The sequence below is a fragment of the Pituophis catenifer genome, unplaced genomic scaffold (assembly GCF_029215685.1).
Source record: "Pituophis catenifer annectens isolate HBS135680 unplaced genomic scaffold, rPitCat1.0.hap2 SCAF_2, whole genome shotgun sequence".
Taxonomy (NCBI): domain Eukaryota; kingdom Metazoa; phylum Chordata; class Lepidosauria; order Squamata; family Colubridae; genus Pituophis; species Pituophis catenifer.
Genome location: NW_027256882.1, coordinates 69,823,692 through 69,846,232, shown reverse-complemented (window position 1 = coordinate 69,846,232; position 22,541 = coordinate 69,823,692). Strand labels below are relative to the sequence as shown.

Genomic DNA, 22,541 nt, shown 5'->3' with positions numbered 1-22,541 from the left:
AAAGTATTGGGCAAGGAGGGGGCAGACCAGGTTCTAGTCCTCCCTCATCCACAGAAACTCATTCATAACTTGCTCAGTGGCTTTCCCACACAACAACTTCAAGGATTGTTATGAGGGGAAAAAAATAGGTCATGTACTATGCTTAGCTATACTTAATTACCAAATTAAAAAAACAACAACAACAAAGTTTTCTCCATTTTAACCTCTCTCCTCCTTCCAAGCATATGATCTAGAGCATAGCTGTTTTTAAGAATTCCAGAAGCAATGCTCTTTTCCATACTTTAATTCAGGGGTGTCAAATTTGATTTCATTGAGGGCCGCATCAGGGTTTTTGTTTTTTTTTTAATTTGATTTATATGCCGCCCTTCTCCGAAGACTCAGGGCGGCTTACAATGTGCTCAGGGTTGTGTTTGACCTCAGGGGGCTGGGGTGGGCATGGCCAGGGTGGGTGTGACCAGCTCATCGTCACTCATGTCAGGGGCGCCTGTGGTGGCCCGAGCACTCTGTCAGTGAAAACGGGCTTCCGAGTTCCATTTCCAATTGCAACGGCCTCCTGCAGCCCTCTGCCAGCGAAAATGGCACAGCCCTTGTGAGCTCTGTTTCCGGCTGTGATGGCCTCCTACAACCCTCTGCCACTGAAAATGGAGATCGGGAGGACTGCACATGGCTCTCCCAACCTTCATTTTCGTTGGGAGAGGCACCATGGGCCAGACCGTCACTGTTTCCAGGGTGGCTCTGCGAGTCAGATCTAAGCACCCTGTGGGCCAGATTCGGCCTGTGGGCCTGGAGTTTGACACCCCTGCTTTAATAGATCAATTGTAGTTATCTTTATATCTCACAGATCCATGTTCTTTCCTGGAAGAGAGGCCATTGTTCCATAGAACAAGGCAAAATATGAAATTAGAGGTCCATACTAAATTTATTTTCTGTGAGGCATCTGGGAGGGGACAAGTGAAAGAAGTCCCTCACAGAACATGGATAAAACATACAGGAGAAGGTGTTGTGATACTTTTGTTTGTAATTAGTGGATTTGGTAGGTTCTTTTGAACATGGACATTTATTCATATTCTTTTGGCACTGTAGCTATTGAATGGCTCATTTTACACTAAGGTCCAAATCTCCTTGGATACAACAAGAGGAGGCTTTTGACATTTGTTCAAGTTTCTGTGATGACACTGACTCAAGAATCATTCTGCTTGCATAGGTCCCTTTCTCTCACTTTTGTGTAATAAAAATAGCTTTCATCCATAGCATGCTGTTATCAGGATGTTGGTGGAAAGTAATTAAATGAGCAGTTGTAACAGAGCTCAAAGGGCCTGAGGAATGAGGGGATTTTAATCAAATCTGGAGGAGCAATTAATAAAGAACTTGTAACCCCTTAAGGGTGACTCCTCCTGGCAGATTAAAAAGAATGAGGGTTATAGTTTGTGTCTGGGGCAAAGACAAGTTAGTGCAAGAAGCTCCTGTGGTTTTTAAAATGAGGTTTACCCTCTGTTGTTGTTGATAATAATGAGAATTGGGAGCTAGGAACTGAATCTTTCAGCATCAGTATTTGTAGCAATTGTATCAAAAGACACCCTCCTAATAAGCAATTTTTTTGTGTATGTTTGTGTGATTTCGAGTCCATATTGACTTCTGGCAACCACATAAACAAGTCCAGCAGCTCTCTAGGCAAGCTTTTCAGAAGTGAGTGGTTAGCCATTGCCTTCTTTTTATGCTTGGAACTTTGGAAACTGCAACATACAAAAACTTCTTTTCTTCTTCTTCCTTACAATGGTGATACAAAATATGTTTTCCAATCTGTTTGGTTGAGCCTTTTTCTAAAAAAAGATAAAGGCGTTTGTGATATGGGGAAATGCCATGTTCTGACTGGGGAAACAAAGTTTTCAGCTAATGCACTTTGTAATGGAGATATGTAGGTTGATACAGAAATCATAGCATGGAAAACTAAGCCTGGAACGTATGCCTGAAGTATCCTGCAACATTTATTGTGGCATACAGAACAGAAAATGTATCCATGTGCAAGGAAGGAAGTCCAAGAGCTCTTCCATATGACCACTCAAGAATCAGACTTTGCAACTTCTGAAAGCCATATAAGTTTTGTTATGGGTAGTGGTTGTTAGTTACTCTATCTTCATTTGATTCACTTACAATAGCATAACTAATTTGGGGTTTTCAGAAGTCTTTGCTTTTGAACCTAAGTTAAATTTCAAACATAAATTCTCTGTTTGATGAGACTTCTGGAAAGGGAAGCGCTTGATTTAAAAACAAACACTTTGGGGGTAACTAACATTATTGTTTCCATTTCCAGAGGCGCTCTCCTCATTATTCATCTTCTTGGCCTGGATAGAACATTTAGCAAAACAAAGATTGCAGAAGTACCTTAGGGAGTGGCCTGCACAAGTTGTGGTCTTTCAACCAAAGCAGTACACTAGCTTCATGCAATGGCTTACCTGGAGTTTGATGAACCCAATTTGGCTGCTTGGAAACAATAGTGTGAGTTGTTTTCAGCTGATTGACAGATAGTGCCTCACCTATTTTCCTTTTTGCTGAGTTACTGTCTATGAATGTCAGTGCCTTCTTTCAAGGGCTGACTTGAGGTCATCTAGCTGGCTTTGTATCTACAGCAGGACTATAACTCTCAATCTCCTGGTTTGTAGACTGCTGCCTTAACCATTCCACCAAACTAATTCTCACTGCAGCTATAGTCAATCACAAAATAACAATTTATCAGAAAACAAACTGGTATTCTCCATGGATCTCTAGGATATTCTGAAAAACTGACACAACCGGGAAAGGTAGGTAATGTTTTAGATAAAAATAGAAGATTTTTTAAAAATCTAGACAGGCTTGAGTAGTGGATTGAAACAAATAGGATGCAATTTTACAGAGAGAAATGTAAAGTTATGCACCTGGGAAGGGAAAATGTAAGCCAATATTATATGATTGGGTGACTTGGCAGTATTAATGGGACAAGATATGTGTGTCTCATCAACCACAAGTTAAACAGCCAGCTATATGATGCAGCTGCTAAAAAGGCAAATACTATTGAGGTGCATTGACAGGAATAAAAAACCGGACTATGGTTTTATATGTTTTATTCTTCTCTTCCCTGACCATATTCCTTTGGACCACTATGACAGCAATGGACTCCTCAGTTTAAAAAGAATAGTGACGGTTACAGCAAGTTCAGCAGAGGCCCAGTGAGATAGTGAAGAGTCTGGAAAGCAAGCCTTACAGGGAACAGTTAAAGCATCTGAGTATATTTAGCTCACAGAAAAGCTGACTGAAGGAAAATATGATAGCAGTCTTCAAATAGGTGAAGAGTTGTTTTATAGAAGAGGGAATGGACTTATTTTCTGTTAGTACATATAGCTAGACTAGAATCAGTGTGCCAAAGTTCAAGGAAATAGCTTCAAGGTTAGACATCAGGAACAACTTTCTGACTGTACAAGGTGTCAGACAGTCGAATAGGCTGAAATTCTCCTTCTTTAAAAAAAAACATACAGTGCTCCATCAAATATTACATCTCCATCAAAATCAACTAATCATTTGAGTTTAGAGTGGGTAGCCAAAAGGCGACTTGGTAAAAACTCCCTCTAACAATAAGATTTTTTTTTTTTAATTTGATTTATATGCCGCCCTTCTCCGGAGACTCAGGGCGGCTTACAATGCGCTAAGCAATAGCCTTCATCCTTTTGTATATTTATACAAAGTCAGCTTATTGCCCCCACAACTGGGTCCTCAATTTACCTACCTTAGAAAGGATGGAAGGCTGAGTCAACCTTGAGCCTGGCGAGATTCGAACCTGCAGTAATTGCAGGCAGCTGGATGATCATCTGTTAGAGATGTTTTAGTGGATGCTGCAGATGAATCTAAGTTTCTTTCCAACTAGTTCCATTTGTTTCCCCCCCCCTTTTTTTTTTTTTGGTGAGGTTTGCACATTTAGGGAAAGAACATTCAACCGTTGCTTTATTTTCTAAGAAATCCTGGGCTGCCTTTGTGGGAATAGAATGGTGCGTTGAATTAATGCAATCCTGCAATTACTTTGCAGATTGCAGTAAGGGTTTTTTTTATAAGCAATCTGACTTACTCTGGTTGGGTTGGGGATCCCAAAGGTAGAAGATTAAAATAGCACATTTATGTGTCTTGGAAGTCAGTATAGGTTTTGTTCAGGGCAGTAGTGGGTTTCAATTTCGACCACTACCAGTTTGCTCATGGGTGCGCTTGTCTGGGAGGATGGGTGGGGCCGCCCGCCACCACCGCTGCCGGTTCACCCGATCCGGGGTGAACCGGTAGGAATCCACCACTGCTTCAGGGTGGATATGATTTAAATCAACTCGATTTAAATCACAATTTAAAACACAATTTAAATCATGATTTAAATCACCAGTAAAAAGGCTTGATTTAAATCAACTTGATTTAAATCATAATCTTTAAAGAGCAACTGTCATCTCTGTCCCGCAGCGGCTCCTCTTCTGACCTGCTGTTGACTCACCAACAGTCCCATTCACTTTAATGGGATAACTGGTGATGCGGCAGTGACACAAGGTGAGGGACATGGTGGGCAGCAGGTGAGTGGATGCCCACTAACAGGATCAGCTGCCATGATGGCTCTGAAATGACAGGTGCTCTTTAAAGGTAAGGACACATTCTTGCTGGTAGTTAGAATCTTTAATATTATTATTTGCAAACAAAATGAAGGTTTCCTATTTAGCTTGCAGAGCTTGGATTCATTGAATGAGTTTACCAAAAATGTAAATATTGCAGAATATACAGCCTCATGCTACATAACTAAGCTCCATTTCATGCTGAATAAACTAAATTATTAATGTATCTTAAATAGAAAACTATCTTTAGATAGATTTTTACTCCAAAAGCATTTTATTAAAATAAATTTGATAAAAATAAAAAAATCCGATTTAAATTTTAAAAAACCCAATATTTTGATTTAAAAAAAAACAAAAACCAACGATTTTTATCCACCCTGGTTTTGTTACAGTTTCCTAAAGCCAGAGCGCAGTACAAAGACTTTATTCGTGTGTTATATATAGTCAGATCCTAGAGGTCATGAAATTGTATATTCTACAAATGTTTATGGACTTCAGTGATCTCATTGTGCTAGACTCTGCCCTTCCATACTGGGACTCAGAGCCACCTCTGTATTCACAGATGAAATGCACAATAGTGTGCCTTCTTCTAACCTGAAGTGCTATCTATATAAATAGTTTAAGGTTTGGAAAATAGTTTCTAAAGTTGTTAATCATGCTCTAATATTATTATTGGTTAATCTTTAGTGAGATTCACAGCCTTTGATGCTGGTTAATAGCTCAGCAGCTCGAGTCCTAACCAAGGACCTAGGAACTGTTAAGGTATCGTCGGAGGATGTAAGCTGTTGCGAGTAAGGTGGTTTTTTGTAGAGTCAAAATTTTCAAGTCCGGCAAATTTAGAATTTCTAAATAGCAGGGTAGCCCTTTGGGTATTGCTCCAAGGGCTCCAATTACAATCGGGACAACACACGATTTCTTTTTCCACAGTCACTCAACTTCAGTTTGCAAGTCCCGGTACTTTGTGATTTTTTCTTGCTGCTTATCTTCAATCCGTGCATCACCAGGTATTGCAATGTCAATGAACCATATTTTTTTCTTTTCAGCTATTGTTATGTCAGGTGTGTTGTGGACCAAGTGCCTGTCAGTCTGAATCCTAAAGTCCCACAAGATCTTGAGTTTCTCATTCTCTAAAACTTTTTCAACCTGATGTTCCCAATGGTTTTTGCTGTACTCAAATCCAAACTTCTGGCATAATTTCCAGTGAATGATCTTAGCAACACGGTCATGGCGTTGTAGGTAGTCAGTTTGTGGTGATGATGATGATGATGATGATGATTAAAAGAAGCAAGGCAGTTTCTTCCTGAACCAGGCTTTTCTGATTAGCCAATTACCCAGGAGTTGGATTTTATTTCACATTCTGGTCACCTATAAAAAGAGAGTGACATACAACTCTTGCTGATGATACTGTAATCAGAAGCGGATCTACAGAGGGATGCTGGTATTGCTGTCTGCTTCCTTTTCTGTTTTAATGAAGAGTAACTGAAAAACCTTTGGGTAAATAAGATAAACATTGACTCCCAGAAAATTGTTGAAATCAATTTCTCAGAAATATTAAATGCATGGAACAGATAAACAGATATTTCTAGCTATCTTCTGGAGAGGTGTACAGTACATTAGAAACAAAATAAATATATAGTAACTGAGAACTGTACATATTTTGAGATTTTCGTTCTTATCGATTTTTCATCCATAATGAAACTATTCGAGATATATCCAATGGAAATTGCTGGCAGTCAGTAGCTCTGTTTTCATGAAAGGAGAGAATGAACACAAATATTACAGGAAAATGAAGTGGGTGACCCCATTTCTTAGCCGTATACATTCACTCAATGTCTGTCTAATTTCTACATAGATGAGGTTGTGTCCATATAGCCAGGAACTATGGAAAACAAGTTTCTAAATTGAAGATACATGATAGTGAAGTTGAAGCTGAGTATGAAAACGTATTTTGGCTTGTTTGATTTTGGTGTATTGGGCCAAAAAGCTGCTATGATTTATAAAAGTTTAAAAGTCTAGTGCAGGGGTGTCAAACTGGATTTCTTCGAGGGCCAGATCAGCATTGTAGTTCTTCTCTGCAGGCCAGCTGGGGGGAGGGGGAGAAGGAGACAACACGGATGCCTCCTGCAGCACTCTGCCAGCCAAAATGGGGCACAAGGGGCCATTTGTGGCCCCAACCTGCCCCGTTTTGACTAGCAGAGTGATGCAGGAAGCTATCCAGCCCGAAGATGGGGTGCAGGGTCCCCCACACCCCATTTTGGCTGCCAGAGGCACCATGGGCCAGTCCTTTACTATTTCCACACTGCCCCAATGGGCCGGATTTAAGCACCCCGCAGGCTGGGCCTGACCCTCAGGCTGGGCCTGACCCACAGACCTTGAGTTTGACACCCTTGGTCTGGTGTGACTATTTTTTTTCCCCTGATATTCATTGAATACCCTTGTATTCAATATAAATATAAATATGTGATATAAATATGCTATATTTATGAATACTCTTTGAGAAAGAATAGGATAACATGGAAATCTAAAATGGGCTAAAGCTTATTGGATTATTACTATTCCATATTTTGGAAAGCTAAAATAGTATTGTCTTTTGTTAAGGGTTTGGGTTAGGGTTAGAGAAGATTCTGTTGCTATTCCAGCAAGAGATACATGTTGGGAAAGCATTCATACTGGTATAATTGCACACTCGGCAACTGTTAGTCTTCTGTTTTGCACCACTCCAGTCTATGTTGTGGAGTATAGGTTCCTTTCAGCCATTCCCATCCTCATGGGAATGTTTCCTTTCTTCTCTTTTTGAAACATCAGTTCTTCTTAGCTGATGTTCAGACCAGGCTCCTCTGAGTTGGAAACTGATCTAACAGACCCAGAATTTTATTTTTTAGACTCAGGAATGACCCAGGGGAATATTGAGAAAATTGAAAACACAAAAAATTTACTTCCTTTTCCCTCTGGTGTGATCAGCAACATCGAAGAAGTAGTAGGGTGCCTCCAATGATTGACTTTGCATTTAGAAAGAACCTTGGTGTTTGACCAATATTTTGTTGACCTTTTTAGGCCCACTGAAGGTATTTGGCTTTAAATGTGGGGATTGCAAGAATGGGAAGTGTAAAATTATTTTAATCCATGAGCAAAGCAAGCTTGCATTTTGTTCTTGGTTTTTTTCCTCCCTATATAAAACTACTTAATTTGTATGAGATTTTCTGTACCTTTGTTGACATTCCTATCTACTCTCTTATCTCTTCAAAAAGAGATGTCTAATTTTCATGTCTAAAATTCAGTTGTAATGTTCAGTCAGATCCTTTTCTGATAAATTCCCGAATCAGTCCTTAGGTGATTTCAGCATGAACTATTTCAGTTAGGGAATGCGTGCATATTATTTTATTGAAATTTAGCTCATTTCAGCATCATTTCAGGTCTTATAGCACTAAAAATAGTGGGCTGAATTATACTCCACTTTCCCCCATGCCAGTGCCCTAGCTGATACGCAGAATGATCATAACAGAATTATGCTGGCAGGTGATGATGGGAGCCCTAATATAATACATATAGAAGATATGGGTTAGGGAAAACTATAGTCTTTTTTAACTATTTGGGAAGGATTATGTATTTGAAGCAGGTTCAATATTAGGTCAAAAATGGCCACATGCAGATTAACAAGTGCCTCCCCCTCCCCTGTGCCCCAATAGCCACTAAAATAAAATGTTTAGATGTGATGTGGAGAATTTCCTAGCAGGTAATCATAGTTGCTGTAATTGTCTACAGTAAAATAACTACCTTATCAAGGTCCTGCATACTTTCTGGAGGGTAATCCTACCACATTATTTAAAGGTCAAGTGGAGATCTCAGTTTAGGGGGAAAAAAAGTATGCTTCCCTTGAAATAGCAGAACAAACTGAAGGAACGATAACATAATTTTGAATTCTAGAATGCTTTCAATGCTAACTGAATTGCTTCCCCCCCCTTAATGATTGCATTGTAATCATGTTGTGTAGTCCATGGAGAACAATTGGGGTGGTAGACAAAGAGTCCTCTGCCTCACCTTTTTTCAGTGCTTGCCATCTGTTTCACAAAGGCAGTGGCGTTTTCTTCTGGCAGCAGCAATGAAGTATTCTTTTCAACAGCTGGTTGTCATAACACCCCTTCCCAATTACCTACATCAAAGGAGAATTGAATGTTTAAAAGATGGTTGGTAACCATAATTCCTTCCCCTTAGTACAACACCATAATGTTGTAACATAGTATTAAACAGAGAGAGTTGGGGTTGGGAAATCATTGTCTTGAGTTGCCAAGAAGTGCATCTCTGTTTCAGCCAAGACCCTTTTTAAATTATGTTATATTAAATTTATATAATTTATGTATTGACAAGAACAAACAAACTGGAAAATGCATTATAATAAAATTATTAAAAAGAACAAGAACTCATGGCAAGTCCTAGTAACAGCACTCCTCCCCCTCCCTACCAAGTGCAGCAGGACACTATCCACCCTAACTCAAAGTATAGAGAACAGCCAGGTCTTTAAGGTTTTGCAGAATGCAAAGTAGGGTGGAAGCTACATGGATCTCAGGAGGAACCTCATTCCATAGTGCTGGTACCCCATGACAGAGTGGTAAAATAAGACTTCTCTTATTTTAACTCCTAGTTCTGGATTTTTCACTTTTTCTTCCCTCGTAACCAAGGAATAGGGTGCTGAAACTGAATGAACTATTTTCAGTTGTCTGATGGTAAATAGGGAAAAAGAGAAAGCACTGGGAATTTCATTTGAATAAGAACTTCAACTTGAAAGTCTCTGAAGTATGACTTTATTTAACACTAGTGCTTGTCCCCCCAGGTGACCCGTGTGCCAGTGGAAAGCTGTGAGCAATATACAACATGTGCACTGTGCCTGGGTTCTAGAGATCCTCACTGTGGTTGGTGTGTCCTACATAACATGTAAGTATGCTGAATAGTCTTTTGGTTTGGTTTGATGGGGTTTCCCTATTCTCCACACTCCTTTATTTATATATAAAAAAACTTTGTTCCCTTGTGGAAGCCTTACTTCTGACATTGTGAATGCTTATAAACCTGTTTACAATAGTATAGTTAACCTTCAATTTAGTAACAAGGTCATGTACAAAGAGGAATATGGTTCTGTATGGTCTAGATGTACAGAGAATATTTGTAGCTCAGGATTGAGCTGAGGGATCCTTTCATTGGTTGTTTCATTGCAGATGTTTCATTACCCGACTAGGTAACATCATCAATGTTAGCACAGACCTAGTACTGATGAAGTTTCCTAGTTGGGTAATGAAACACCTTGCAAGAAAACAACTAACTTCCGAGAGCATGAAGTATCCCTCATGTAATGTTAAGTTTAGAGATTGAACACATTTCTTGCTGATGCTATATAGATACTAGTTGTTTCTTTTCTTTAGCTTATTTTAATCACTAGGATGTGCATTTTTACTGTATGATCACTAATATAATTGTTGTAATTGTTAAATTTCATCAATAAAAATTTAAAAAAATGTATTAATATTATGTTCTGTAACACCTAACTATCGTAGTTCCTACCATCAAGCATATGATACATGAAATACATAAGCAGAACTTTTGGGAGCATTAAACAAGGGAAAGTAGCAAAATATGGCCATATTAAAGTTAAGTTAAATCAGAAAACAATTCGTTAGAATAATGTGTGCTAAGGAAAGAAGGACTGATAGAAAAAAAAGGGAAAATGGTAGAAGGCATAGAGTTGAAAAATGACAGGAGGCCTTGACAAGAGGTGAGCTTGGAGTGCATTAGTCATAATGCTGCTATGAGATCTAATTATTAAAAACAAGAGACTATTGAATGTGAAGTGATGAGGAAAGAGCCAGAGAAGGAATTCATTTCTAGATCTGTTTGTGGGCTTTTGGTGGCACCTGGTTAACTTCTATAAAAAAGTAAAAGGCAGGAGGAAGCTGTGGCGTTTTTCTGTCTAATGGACAGAAATGCTATTTCTTAGTGCAGCACTGCTCTTTCTCTCTCTCTCATGTTTATATAATACTGAGTTTATGGAGTTATTATAAGATTGCAATAATAAGATTGAAGTGCTGTGCATACTCATAAAAATGTTATAACTATGATAAGGATAAGGATGACATTATCATTTCTTTTTGTACTGTTGGGGAAATTACTTGTTTTGCTTGAGTGGGTCGGCCTGTCATGTAGATTCAACCTTGAATCTCCTATGGTAGGATACCTCAGCAAACTTTTGTAGGGATTAAAAAATTCGGTCCATTATAGTTGCCAGGAATCCCTCATCCTGCTGATTTGCATGAATGTGGAACCAGCACAGTGGGGGAATAGAGCAAAGAATTGCTGTTAGGCTTCACCTGTTTATTTCAAGCTGAGAGAAGTAAACCTCAATGTATACTTAGCCTCCTCTTGCCTCTGTTGTAAATGCTTAATGCTGTAAAGCTGATTGATGACAGCCAGCTCCGAGTTGCCAGTTGTCTACTGAATCGGCAGCTTCTGAATGTCTGATGTGTGTGTGGCTGAGGACTAAATTTTCTACTTCCTATCTTGAAACACAGCAGGAGTCACCCTCATTCCAGCATAGATTGATTGACACAGACTATGCATTCCCCAAAATAGTTTGCTGCCCTGAGACTAGTTGTCCATTATTTATTTATTTAGAGAGGGTGTGCAGCATCTTAATAGTGATACACACACATGCACGCACACACGCATGCACACACACACGCACACACACCTATGCATATATAATGACTTTAGATATTGAATTATTTGGACTAATGGAAAATGGGTGGGGGTAATAGCATTAATGTAGCATATTTAGTTCTTTCTGCTTGAAAATATTTTATCTTAGTCTACAGTTTAAAGAAACTTTCTTAATCGTTTTATGAATGCAATTTGATTGCTCAGCATGAAATGTCAGTACTTGTAGCTATCAAACGTTTTCAGTTATGTTGGTTGATGCATCAAATGCAGGTACCCCAATGCTACTTGTTTGTCATATTGGGAAAGTTGAGATTCTTAACTTTTGAAATTGGCTTGAACTGGGGCAGCGTTGAGATGCCAATCCAAGAACATTTGGCAACAGGGAAATATTCTTGGGAATCAGCTCTAGCCCCGTTTTTGCTGCAGAGGAACAGTATGAAGAAGACATTATCTTTTATAACTCATTTGTCGGGTTTTCTTTGAAGATTATGTGCATCTGCTGCCACAAATCAAAACTAACTTACAATTCAGTGTCTTTAACTTCGGAACTAGGCCTCTCATATAGGGTTACTAATGAAAGCGTAAAAGAGAAGGGGCAAAACAAAAAATTGAAAGACATTAAAGGGGTGATTTTCTTTGGGCTTGAGGGGGAAAAGTTGTTAGAAGCTACAGAGTCCTGACTGTTTAGCCATGTGGAGCATTTTAATTAAAATTCAAAGACATCTCTCTCCCTGAAGCATCCCAAGGATATAGGTGGAATGTTGTAGTGGCTCAGAAACTCCATTGTGCAGTGTCATGCTGGCACTTGCTAGAGAGATAAATCATTGAGATTACCAAGACCTTGAATGGTGCATGTGTATCTGCTTATACTGTATTGCCCTCTGCTTAATTAAATGCTTTCTATAATGAAATAATGTTATCACAAATGCAGGGAGGAGAAGTTAAAGAAACCCATTTAAACTTATTAATGGAGGCAGAATACCTGGCTAGAACAGTGCTACGGGGGCAGCCGAGTGGCTGCCTTTGATGAAATAGATGGAATATTTGCAGCTGCTTATTTGAAATTACTTGGAGTTGCTTAATCGAGAGCATAGATGAGTGTGATGAACTGTTAGGCTCAAAGGAAATTGAAGCAGGACTGCAGCTCCATTAAAATCACAATACATGAGATGGGAAGAGCATGGAATTGATTAGGGTAGGATATTAAAGGACAGAAATTTTAAAAAGGATCTAATTCAGACATATAAATGCCCAGGTATAAAGTTGCATCATCAGTGTCATACAGAGAACTGAATCAAAAAATTCTCAGCTTGAATTTTGACTCTGCCATGAAGTTGCTGATCTTTACAAAACCACTACATAAAAAGTCACAGAATAAGAATGAGTCTCAATGTTACTGTTTCTTATTCTTACCTGCTAGGTAAAATTTTTTATGTTACTATTGTATTATAAGTCCTAATTCATTACATTCTTACAATAAAGTGATGTTTATATAATAAAAAAACCTTAACTGGTAAGTTACTCTTACAGTTGACTCCTTCTTTTTGCGTAGTGAAAAAAGCAGTTTTGACTGTGATATTTTAAGAAGAATATTAATGAGCTAGGATATGTCTGAAGGATGGTGATGAATATGTTGAAAGATTGTAAGCATTGCATATGCTTATTCCGAGACGACTTGATTCAGGGTATCCATCTTTGCATATTTGAAGAACTGTTACAGAAATGAAGGAGCAGTTGTTTATAGTATCCAGATCAACTAGTTCAAATTACAAGACATTTCGTAACTTTAGGAATATTCTCTTAGCTTTTAGATAAACATGTTTTGCTCGTGGAATGGACTGTCTTCCCTACTTTTTTTTTTTTTTAAAAAAAAAGGTCTGATAAGCTAATACAGTTCTAAAGGATTTCTTGCATAATCATCATATTGGATGAAATACATACTGAGACTCTTTCCTATTCTGTGACTTATCATGTAGTGGTTTTGTAAAGATCAAGTGCAAAAGCTCACTGCACACTTGCAAGCATTTATACAAACAGTGAATATTAAGAAGCTGTTCAGCATGGTAAGTATTTGTTAGATTATTGTGTTGCATCGTTAATAACCCATGCACAATTGCAAATGAAATTAAGATCCCATCATAAAGATAGAGATTTAACTTTAAGGAGTAATAACATCTAGGTTTCTTCGTTTAAAGGACTAATTTTCAGAGAGAAATATTGAAATTTAATTTAGCAAGCAAACCAAAACAGAAGAATAAGGCTTGTTTTCAAAATTCAGATTTTATTGCAGTAAAGACATAAATTTTAATAACCTTCTAGGAGCAAACTTTTGTACTATCATTAAGGCTTCCTCTGAGAAGATATACCTATGTTTGTAAAATGTTTCCTTTACTCCTTTCTCATTAAGATTAATTTGTAAAATGATGCATAAAGCCCATCTTTATTTTTTTTTTCCAGCAAGGTTCTTTGAGACATTGAATGCCATCCTAACCTAGGCATTAGTTTTCTTATAAACATGGATGTGGGTTCAAGAGCAAAATATAATATACAAAAATAAATTGAATTACCAAAGAAATATTTCTGTGATTATTGGAATGTGAAGTTTCAGTATGTATTGTGAAGCCTGTTTTCAATTGATAATATTTATGGTCTCTTTTATTATTTGTGTAATATAGGAATGGCATTAAGGGCTTTCTCGTTTAATTGCGCAACTTTTATTCCATTTCCATTGTAACTGACAGCAGCCATGAAAGGTGGACTAGAATTTAAATAAAACTAAAATGAACTAGCAGATGAAGATAAGATCAGTCTTTGCATGTCATTAATCATCAATATAAGAGTATAATGAGAACATTATTAGTTGTAGCTAAAGATTACCACAGTCTTACACACATTGTTTTTTGCTTTTTCACAGCTGTTCTCGGAAGGAGCGTTGTGATCGAGCTGATGAACACCAGCGATTTGCCTCAGATCTGCGTCAATGTGTTCAACTTACCGTTCAGCCTAAGAATATATCAGTCACCATGTCGGAAGTCCCGGTGGGTCATTTTACTTTAAATTCCATATAACTCTGGAATTTAAATACTATGTCGATATATTTCTTTAAGATGGCCAAGTATGGAAGTTTTGTTATAGATCCCCTTAAAAAAAAACAAAAAACAGATCACTGAATAGATTTTTTCCCCGTCAGCTGGTTTTGCAAGCCTGGAATGTTCCTGATCTCCTGGCTGGTGTGAATTGTTCCTTTGAAGATTTCACTGAATCTGAAAGTCGCATTGAAGATGGCAGAATCTACTGTAGTTCTCCATCTACAAAAGATGTGATACCTATTACCAGAGGACAAGGTGAGTTAATATCATCTCATCATCCTGCAATAGTTAAATATAGAATAAACTGAGTGTACTTAGGGAACTGAATTTTTTCAACAAATATTTAAGTAATACAAAAGCTAAGCCAGTCTATGTAGTGTATTATTATGATTCTATACTTCTTGTAATATTTTTATTCCGTTACAAAATCCTTCTCTTGGGGGGGGTCAAAATTGTTCAATTTTGACAATGTGAAAGATGTGTATACTTCAACACCTAGTTGAACTCCCCAATGCTGGCTGGGGAATTCTGGGAGATGAAGTCTAGACAACTTCAAGCTGCCAAGGTTGGGAAAGATTGCTCTAAGCACTGTCTAAAAATACTGTCCCTGTATGGAAGGCAGATAATTTAGTCTTCTGTTCAGATGGTATAATCTGTTCCAGTGATGGCTAACCTTTCTGCCATTATGTGCCAGGAGCTGGGGGGGGGTCGTGCGCATGTGTGCCCATACCCATAATTCTATGCGCCCCGCTCCCGCGCATGAGTGTGCGACCTTCCCCACTTCCCCCCCCCCACTCCTGGCACAGTTTTCTCTCTCTCCAGGCTCAAGACCCTTTCTAGGAGCTTGGGGAGGGTTAAAACGGCCTTCCCCACCCCCCTAGAGGCCCTCTGGAGGCCGGAAATGGCCCATTTGCCAACTTCTGGTAGGACCGGAAGGCCCATTTTTTGCTCTCCCCAGCCTCCAGAGCCTTTCTAGGAGCTTCGGGAGGGCGAAAACAGCCTTCCCCACCCACTCAAGGCCCTCTGGAGGCAGGAAACAGCCTGTTTCCCTATTTCCAGTGGGCCCAGAAGGCCCGAAAATCAGCTGGCTAGTGCGCACATGAGCACCAGAGCTGAGCTCACATGCCCACCAATATGGCTACGTGTGCCATAGGTTCGCCATCATAGATCTATTCTGACCTCACATACTTGGGTTGTTTTTGTTACAGAGAAATCAAAATCCCTTAAGATATAACATATTAACCCAAGGGAGAGGTAGCATGTAAATAGAGAAAAAAGGACAATAATTGAAATATTAATATTAACATATTAATTGAGGGACTGGAAAAGTCAGTTTGTCATTGGATAGAGTAGCTTGAGACCAAACCAGTGATTTGCTGAGGCTAATTTTTCATTGAGGTATATTTGCTACAAATCTTTCGGTTCCCCATTTTTAAAAAGTTCAGTCAGACACTATTGCCAATTACATCTTCAGAAAGTTTCCAGATTAGATCTAGAGAGGTATTTAAGGTGGAGAATGCCAAATATAAATTCTGCAGTAGGCAGTTAAAGATCTATTATCAGAGTCTTTCACCAGCTTTTTTTAGTTTTGCACTAAGCAAGATTACTTTCTCTCTAAATCATTAAAGCTATCTAGAGAGAAGAAAAGTGGTTTGGATGGATCATCTTCCTCCATGATTAATGTTTTCTCATGGCCTTAGTTATTCACTGAAACTATTTCTCAATTTGGTCAAAACTATTTATTTCAATCTGGTCAAAGTAAAAGTCTTTATTTTTACAGATGTTGGTGCCAATCATCAGTTTGTTGATTTCTGATTCTCTATGCTTGCTTTGTTCTCTTTCTAGGTGATAAGCGAGTGGTAAAGCTTTATCTTAAGTCCAAAGAGACAGGGAAGAAGTTTGCATCTGTGGATTTTGTATTTTACAACTGTAGTGTTCACCAATCGTAAGTAACCTAAAATACATGTTATTCTGAATGTTTTTGGACTCGCTCTGAAAGAAGGCTATGAATAGTATATAGTAAAAGCAATCAAATGAGGGAAAAGTCAGACACTGTTTCCAGAGTTGACATATTTATTTTAAGGAAAATTATACCATTGCTTGGCTGATGAAATATGATTTGGTCCAAAAACTAAGCAACCAAAGCTGCATGTATGTACTTTCATAACAAATGATTTAATTATAATCATATATTGATTCTATAGAGATAGTTATATACATTTCCTTCGGATGGTTGGTATTTATATTCTGTGAGTGATCTTGTGAAATTTGGTTCACAAAACTCTTACCAGTATTAAATAGATTTAGAACATAAATTGAAAAGATTAAGTTAAAGGGGAAAAGATGCCTTAATTATTGGAAGAACAGTGCTTCCTGTGTGGATGCAGATACATGATTGGCAGTATTATTTGAACTTTTGTGCATCTATGAGAGTTCTACACTCTTGCATAGAGTTTAGAGCTCTCATAGCACAGAATCGTGGTGCTGCAATGGTTAGAATGAAATATTGCAGACAAATTCTGCTGATTGCCAGCAGTTTGATTCTGACTGGCTCAAAATTGACTCAGCAATCCATCTTTCTGAGATCAGTAAAATGAGGATCCAGATTGTTGGGGGCAATGTAACTGCTGACTCTGTAAACCACTTAGAGAGGGTACTAAAGCACTATGAAGTGTTATATCCAGTGCATTCAGAAAGTATTCAGATCCACTTCACTTTTGTCAGTTTTGTTATGTTGTAGCCTGATTCTATAGTTGTTGAAGTTCCTTTTTTTCCTCATTAATCTACACTCAGTACCTTCTAATGACAAAGTGAAAACAGAATTTTAGAAATGTCTATAAATTTATTAAAAAGAAAAAAATTGAAAGACCCCATTGGCATAAGTATTCAGTCCGTTTGCAACAACACGTGAAATTTAGGTCTGGTGCCTCCCATTTCTCTTGATAGTTGCTGAAATGTTTCTACACCTTGATTGGAGTCAACCTGTGGTAAATTAAATTGGTTAGACATGATTTGGAAAGGCACACTGCTCTCTATAGAAGGTCTCACAGCTGACAGTGCTTGCTGTAGCAGAGCAAAGCCATGAGGTCCAAGGAACCGCTTGCAGAACTCAGAGACAGGATTATTGCAAAGCACAAATATGGGGAAGACCACAATAAAATTATTGCTGCACTGAAGGTTCCTAAGAGCACAATGGCTTCCATAATTCTCAAATGGAAGATGTTTGGTACAACCAAGATGCTTCCAAGAGCTGGTTGCCTGGTCAAACTGAGCAATCCGTGGAGAAGGGCCTTAGTAAGAAAGGTGACCAAGAACCTGATGGTCACTCTGACTGAGCTCCAGAGATCCTGTGAAGATATGGAACAGAGTTCCAGAAGGTCAACCATCACTGCAGCCCTCCATAGATCTGGGTTTTATGGAGTCTAGGGTCTAGAGTGACTAGATGGAAGCCTTTTCTCAGTGCAAAATGCATGAAAGCCCACTTGGAGTTTGCAAAAAAAAGTACCTGGAGGAATCTCAGACTATAAGGAACATGATTCTCTGGTCTGATGAAACCAAGATTGAACTGTTTGGCCTCAATTCTAAATGTTGTATCTGAAGGAAAACTAGGCACCGTTCATCACCTGCCCAGTACCATCCCAATAGTGAAGCATGGTGGTGGCAGCATCATGCTGTGGGGGTACTTTTCAACCGCAGGGACTGGTCAGGGTTGAGGGAAAGCTGAACGGAGCAAAGTACAAGGATATCCTCAGTGAAAACCTGTTCCAGAGCTCTCAGGATCTCACACTGAGCTGAAGGTTCATTTTCCAACATGACAATGATCCTAAGCACACAGCCAAGACAACACAAGAGTGGCTTAGGGACAACTCTGTGAATGTCTTGGAGTGGCCCAACCAGAACCCTGTCTTGAACCCTATTGAACATCTCTGGAGGGACCTGAAAATGGGTGTCACTGATGGTTGCCATCCATCCGGATTGAGCTTGAGAGGATTTCCAAGGAAGAATGGCAGATCCAATCCAGTGTGCAAAGCTTGTTGCGTCATACCCAAAAGGACTCAAGGCTGTAATTTCTACCAAAGGTGCTACAACAAAGGATTGAGTGAAGAGTCTGAATACTTATGCCAATGTGATATTTCAGTTTTCTCTTTTTAATACATTTACAAATATTTCTAAAATTCTGTTTTCACTTAGTCATTATGGAGTACTGAGTGTAGATTCATGAGAAAAAAATTGAATTTCAACAACTCTAGAATCAGGCTGCAGCATAACCAAATCAACAAAAGTGAAGGTGGTCTGAATACTTTCTGAATGCTCTGTAGTCTAAGTGCTATTGCTATTTCTGTAGTTATAACTCATCTGGTTAACAATTGGCAGATTATTTTATTCAGATTGTTTAAACTAAAAATGTTAAGATTTTACATACTGAAAACCATAATATCTAAATTTGCAATATACTAAGATACATATTTCAGAGAATCTATAGAAGAAATAACTTCCACAGTATCTAGCTAGTTACTGCAAAAACATTTATTAAGGCCAGTCTGAATCTATTCCTTAGGAAATATTTATTTGTTGGGGAGGCTGGTTGGTGGGCTGAAATGATGAAATGGAAAATTATGAATATTGAGAGACATTTGCTTAAGCATCATGAATTTTAATCGAGGTCTTTCCTATCTGCTTTTAATACATATCTAGCTCTTCATGCTGGGATGGTTGTATTTGTAGATGCATGATAGAGCTATGCTTCTATAATATTTGACAAATTATTTTAATATGCAAAGTAACTATTTTAAATCCTATGGAGATTCTCAGACATCCAGGTCATGGTTGTCCCAAAGGTGCTTTTTCAAGAGGTAACTGGACTTTCTGGTTTTTCTTCGAAGACATTTCATTTTTCATCCAAGAAGATTCTTCAGCTTGTCAGTTTTTCAGCTGAACCCTAACCTTAATCCTAACCTCAACCCTAATCTCTTGAAAAAGCACCTTTGGGATATTTTAAATCCTGTTACCAAATGCTCTGACAATAATTTTAAGGAATATTTTGTTTTAATATTTAGGAAAGCGAAGGATACTGTATATTGAGATGCTAAAAGCCTAAAAGATCCTTAACACACCTGCAGTGAAATCTATTACTTGATACTAGATCTATTGGACAGGAAAGGGGGAACATGCCTGTATTTGTTTTTTGTGAAAATTCCTGCATCTAAGAAAGTGGTCTAGGGCAGGGGCGTCAAACTCAATTTCATTGAGGGCCGCACCAGGGTGTTGTTTGACCTTAGGGTCCTGCGGTGGAAGTGGCCAGATTGACGTCACTCGTGTCGGGGGTGCCTGTGGTAACCCGAGCGCTCTGTTAGTGAAAACAGGCTCCTGAGCTCCATTTTCGCTGGCAGAGGGCTGCAGGAGGTCGTCGTGGCCAAAAAATGGAGCCTGGGAAGACCGTGCGCAGCCCTCCCAAGCTCTGTTTTTGTTGGCAGAGGCACTATCGCTGTTTCCAAGGTGGCCCCGCGGGCCAGATCTAAACACCCCATGGGCTGGATCCGGCCTGCGGGCTTTAAGTTTGATACTCCTGCGCTAGGGTATAAAAGTTGGACAGCAGGATAGAAGAGTTAAAACTCTGATCTGGGCAGCAGAGTGTAAAATATGCACATAGGAAAGTCCATTGTAATTTTTCCTGAGAGAGGTGATGCCAAGACTGCTACTGGGAAATCAGTACCAACAGCAGTGTTTCTCAACCTTGGCCGCTTTAAGATGTGTGGACTTCAACTCCCAGAATTCCCATATTGGCTGGGGAATTCTGAGAGTTGAAGTCCACACATCTTAAAAGCTTGCAAGGTTGAGAAATGCAGCTTTAGAGAACATATGTTGGCTTCTGAATAGTTGCCAGTGAGGGGGTGGATTGTACAGGCAGGGAAGGAGACAGATTTCTGAGCAGGACTTCCTTTTTCATCTTGATCCCTTTTGGAGAAAAGGATATGGATTTGGTTTCTTTTTGATTTTATAAGTCTAAAGGTATTTCATTGATAGATGGGGAGCACATTTTTACACGTGTATGAACACAAACAAAAGTGGCTTTATAACCGAGACAATAAAAAGTATGTTTTGTTCAAGAAAGGCACAATAAGGATGCTGTTTTTAAATATTAATATATGCAAAAAGTAAAAAAAGAGCCAAAAAACCCTCTGCAGTACACAGCCCCAGTTGCTGATTTATGATCAGATTGAATTTCAATTTTAGATGAATTATTTTAAAAAGCAAATTATGGTTTGTATTAATATTTATAAAATCACTTTAGAACTATTGATGGCACTGGTTGTTTACAATAAGACTTTTTAAAAAAATTTCCTTATTCCTTTGCTATCATCTAACTTTGAGGTTCGTCATAAAGAAAGAAGTCCAATCAAATAAGTTCTCTGAAAAACAAGTACATAAATAAATGTTTGTCATTGTACATTAACTTGCAATCAGTTAGTATGCCAATTGAATCTCTGTTCAACCTTACATAATTTAGCTTGCTTCTTGCTACAGGATTTGCTTAGACAATGTTTTTCTATGTTTTAAAACAGTTTTTAAAATGAAAGCTGGTATGTTTGAAATATTTTTTGAAAACAACATGCTCTTTCTTTCTCCTTCATTGAATCTGCTTCTGAACCATATTATTCAGTAGGTTGTAAACTTGAAGCATACATTAGTTTGCTTTCTAGGGGGAAGAATGCAAGATCTCTTATTTTTAAACGTAATGTAATAAATCAGATTCTAAACTATATATTTTGCTTCTAATTTGTCAATATAGTCCGTGCACACACACACACTCTGAGCACTTGCTTTTAGTGCACATTGCTGTTTATTCATTTATTTAATTCATATAAATAAAAGAGAATCAGTTTGGTGTGTTAGTGAAGGTCCGGGCCTAGAAACCAAAAGATTGTGAATTCTAATCCTGCCTTAAGCGTGACAGTCAGCTGGGTGACTGGCTTTAGGCCTGTCATTTTCTCTCAGTCCAACTCAGTTTACAGATTTGTTTTTGTGGGGAAAATTGTAGGAAATAATATTATGTATGTTGACTGCCTTGTGTTACTTATAAAGTAATAGATTTGAAAAATCTAGTAAGTACAAGTGTCATTTATATATGTAACATTCAGAATGGGCATTAAAAGTTATGTAGTTAATATGATCAAAGTATTCTTTGAGAGCCGCGGTGGCTCAGTGGTTAGAGTGCAGTGCTGCAGGCTACTTCTGCTGATCACCGGCTGCCAGCAGTTTGGCAGATAGAATCTCACCAGGCTCAAGGTTGACTCAGTCTTCCATCCTTCCGAGGTCAGTAAAATGAGGACCCAGATTGTTGGAGGCAATATGCTGACTCTGTAAACTGCTTAGAGAGGGCTGTAAAGCACTGTGAAGTGGTATATAAGTCTAAGTGCTATTGCTATTGCTATTATTGGTCCAGCATGTTTTTTTCAACATGCGTGGCCGTCTGAATAGCTCTGAGCACTTTCAAATGTACTAAGGTATCAGCTGTTTTCTTTCATGTATTCTCAGCAACTAGTATTAAGAAACACTTTTATATCTCCTACAGTACTATGCATTCTCTAGCAAAGTAAATAGTTGAGCAGTATGATTAAGTAATGTCACATAAAAAGATATGTGATGATAAATAAAGGGTAGTGAACATTTCTTACAGTTGTACGCTTTGCGATACAATCAAGAGTACCAATATTGGTCTTTTCCTGATACTTACACTTCTCTTGGATATGTTTAGACATGATCACTTTCCAGATGGTGTATTAGGCACTTAATGGACATGTTCTAGGCAGGTTGCCACAAGATGATTATTTATGGTTTTTAATTTATAGAAGGTAGCTTTAATAAAACACCTGTGACTTGAAAAACACTACTTTTGTATTCATTCTGTCAGTTATTTACTTATAACTGAATGTTTTGCCTGTGAGTCCATTTTTAACCGAATCCTAATATATCAAAATGTTTGTCAAGGACCATGACAATATGTTGTGTACAAGCTTGATGGACTGAAGAACAGACTTTACTTAAGTCTGGAGATCCAGGGAGGTTCAGCTAGGCAGAAACTGAATTACCACAAAGATTATATTGTACATCATGCTAAGCAGTGTTTATAGAAAAACCT

At 38.4% G+C, this 22,541-nt stretch overlaps 1 protein-coding gene across 4 annotated transcripts in view; it reads left to right on the top strand.

Moving 5' to 3' along the window:
- The window catches only part of PLXNA1 (plexin A1), a 334,967-nt gene that overhangs the window by 152,193 nt on the left and 160,233 nt on the right, over window positions 1-22,541 (top strand). For all 4 annotated transcript variants that reach the window (XM_070936901.1, XM_070936902.1, XM_070936904.1 and 1 more), the window contains 4 exons: window positions 9,439-9,539; window positions 14,227-14,350; window positions 14,503-14,656; window positions 16,247-16,346. In XM_070936901.1, the coding sequence (XP_070793002.1) occupies window positions 9,439-9,539; window positions 14,227-14,350; window positions 14,503-14,656; window positions 16,247-16,346 (479 nt within the window). The remainder of the gene's footprint in view (window positions 1-9,438; window positions 9,540-14,226; window positions 14,351-14,502; window positions 14,657-16,246; window positions 16,347-22,541) is intronic.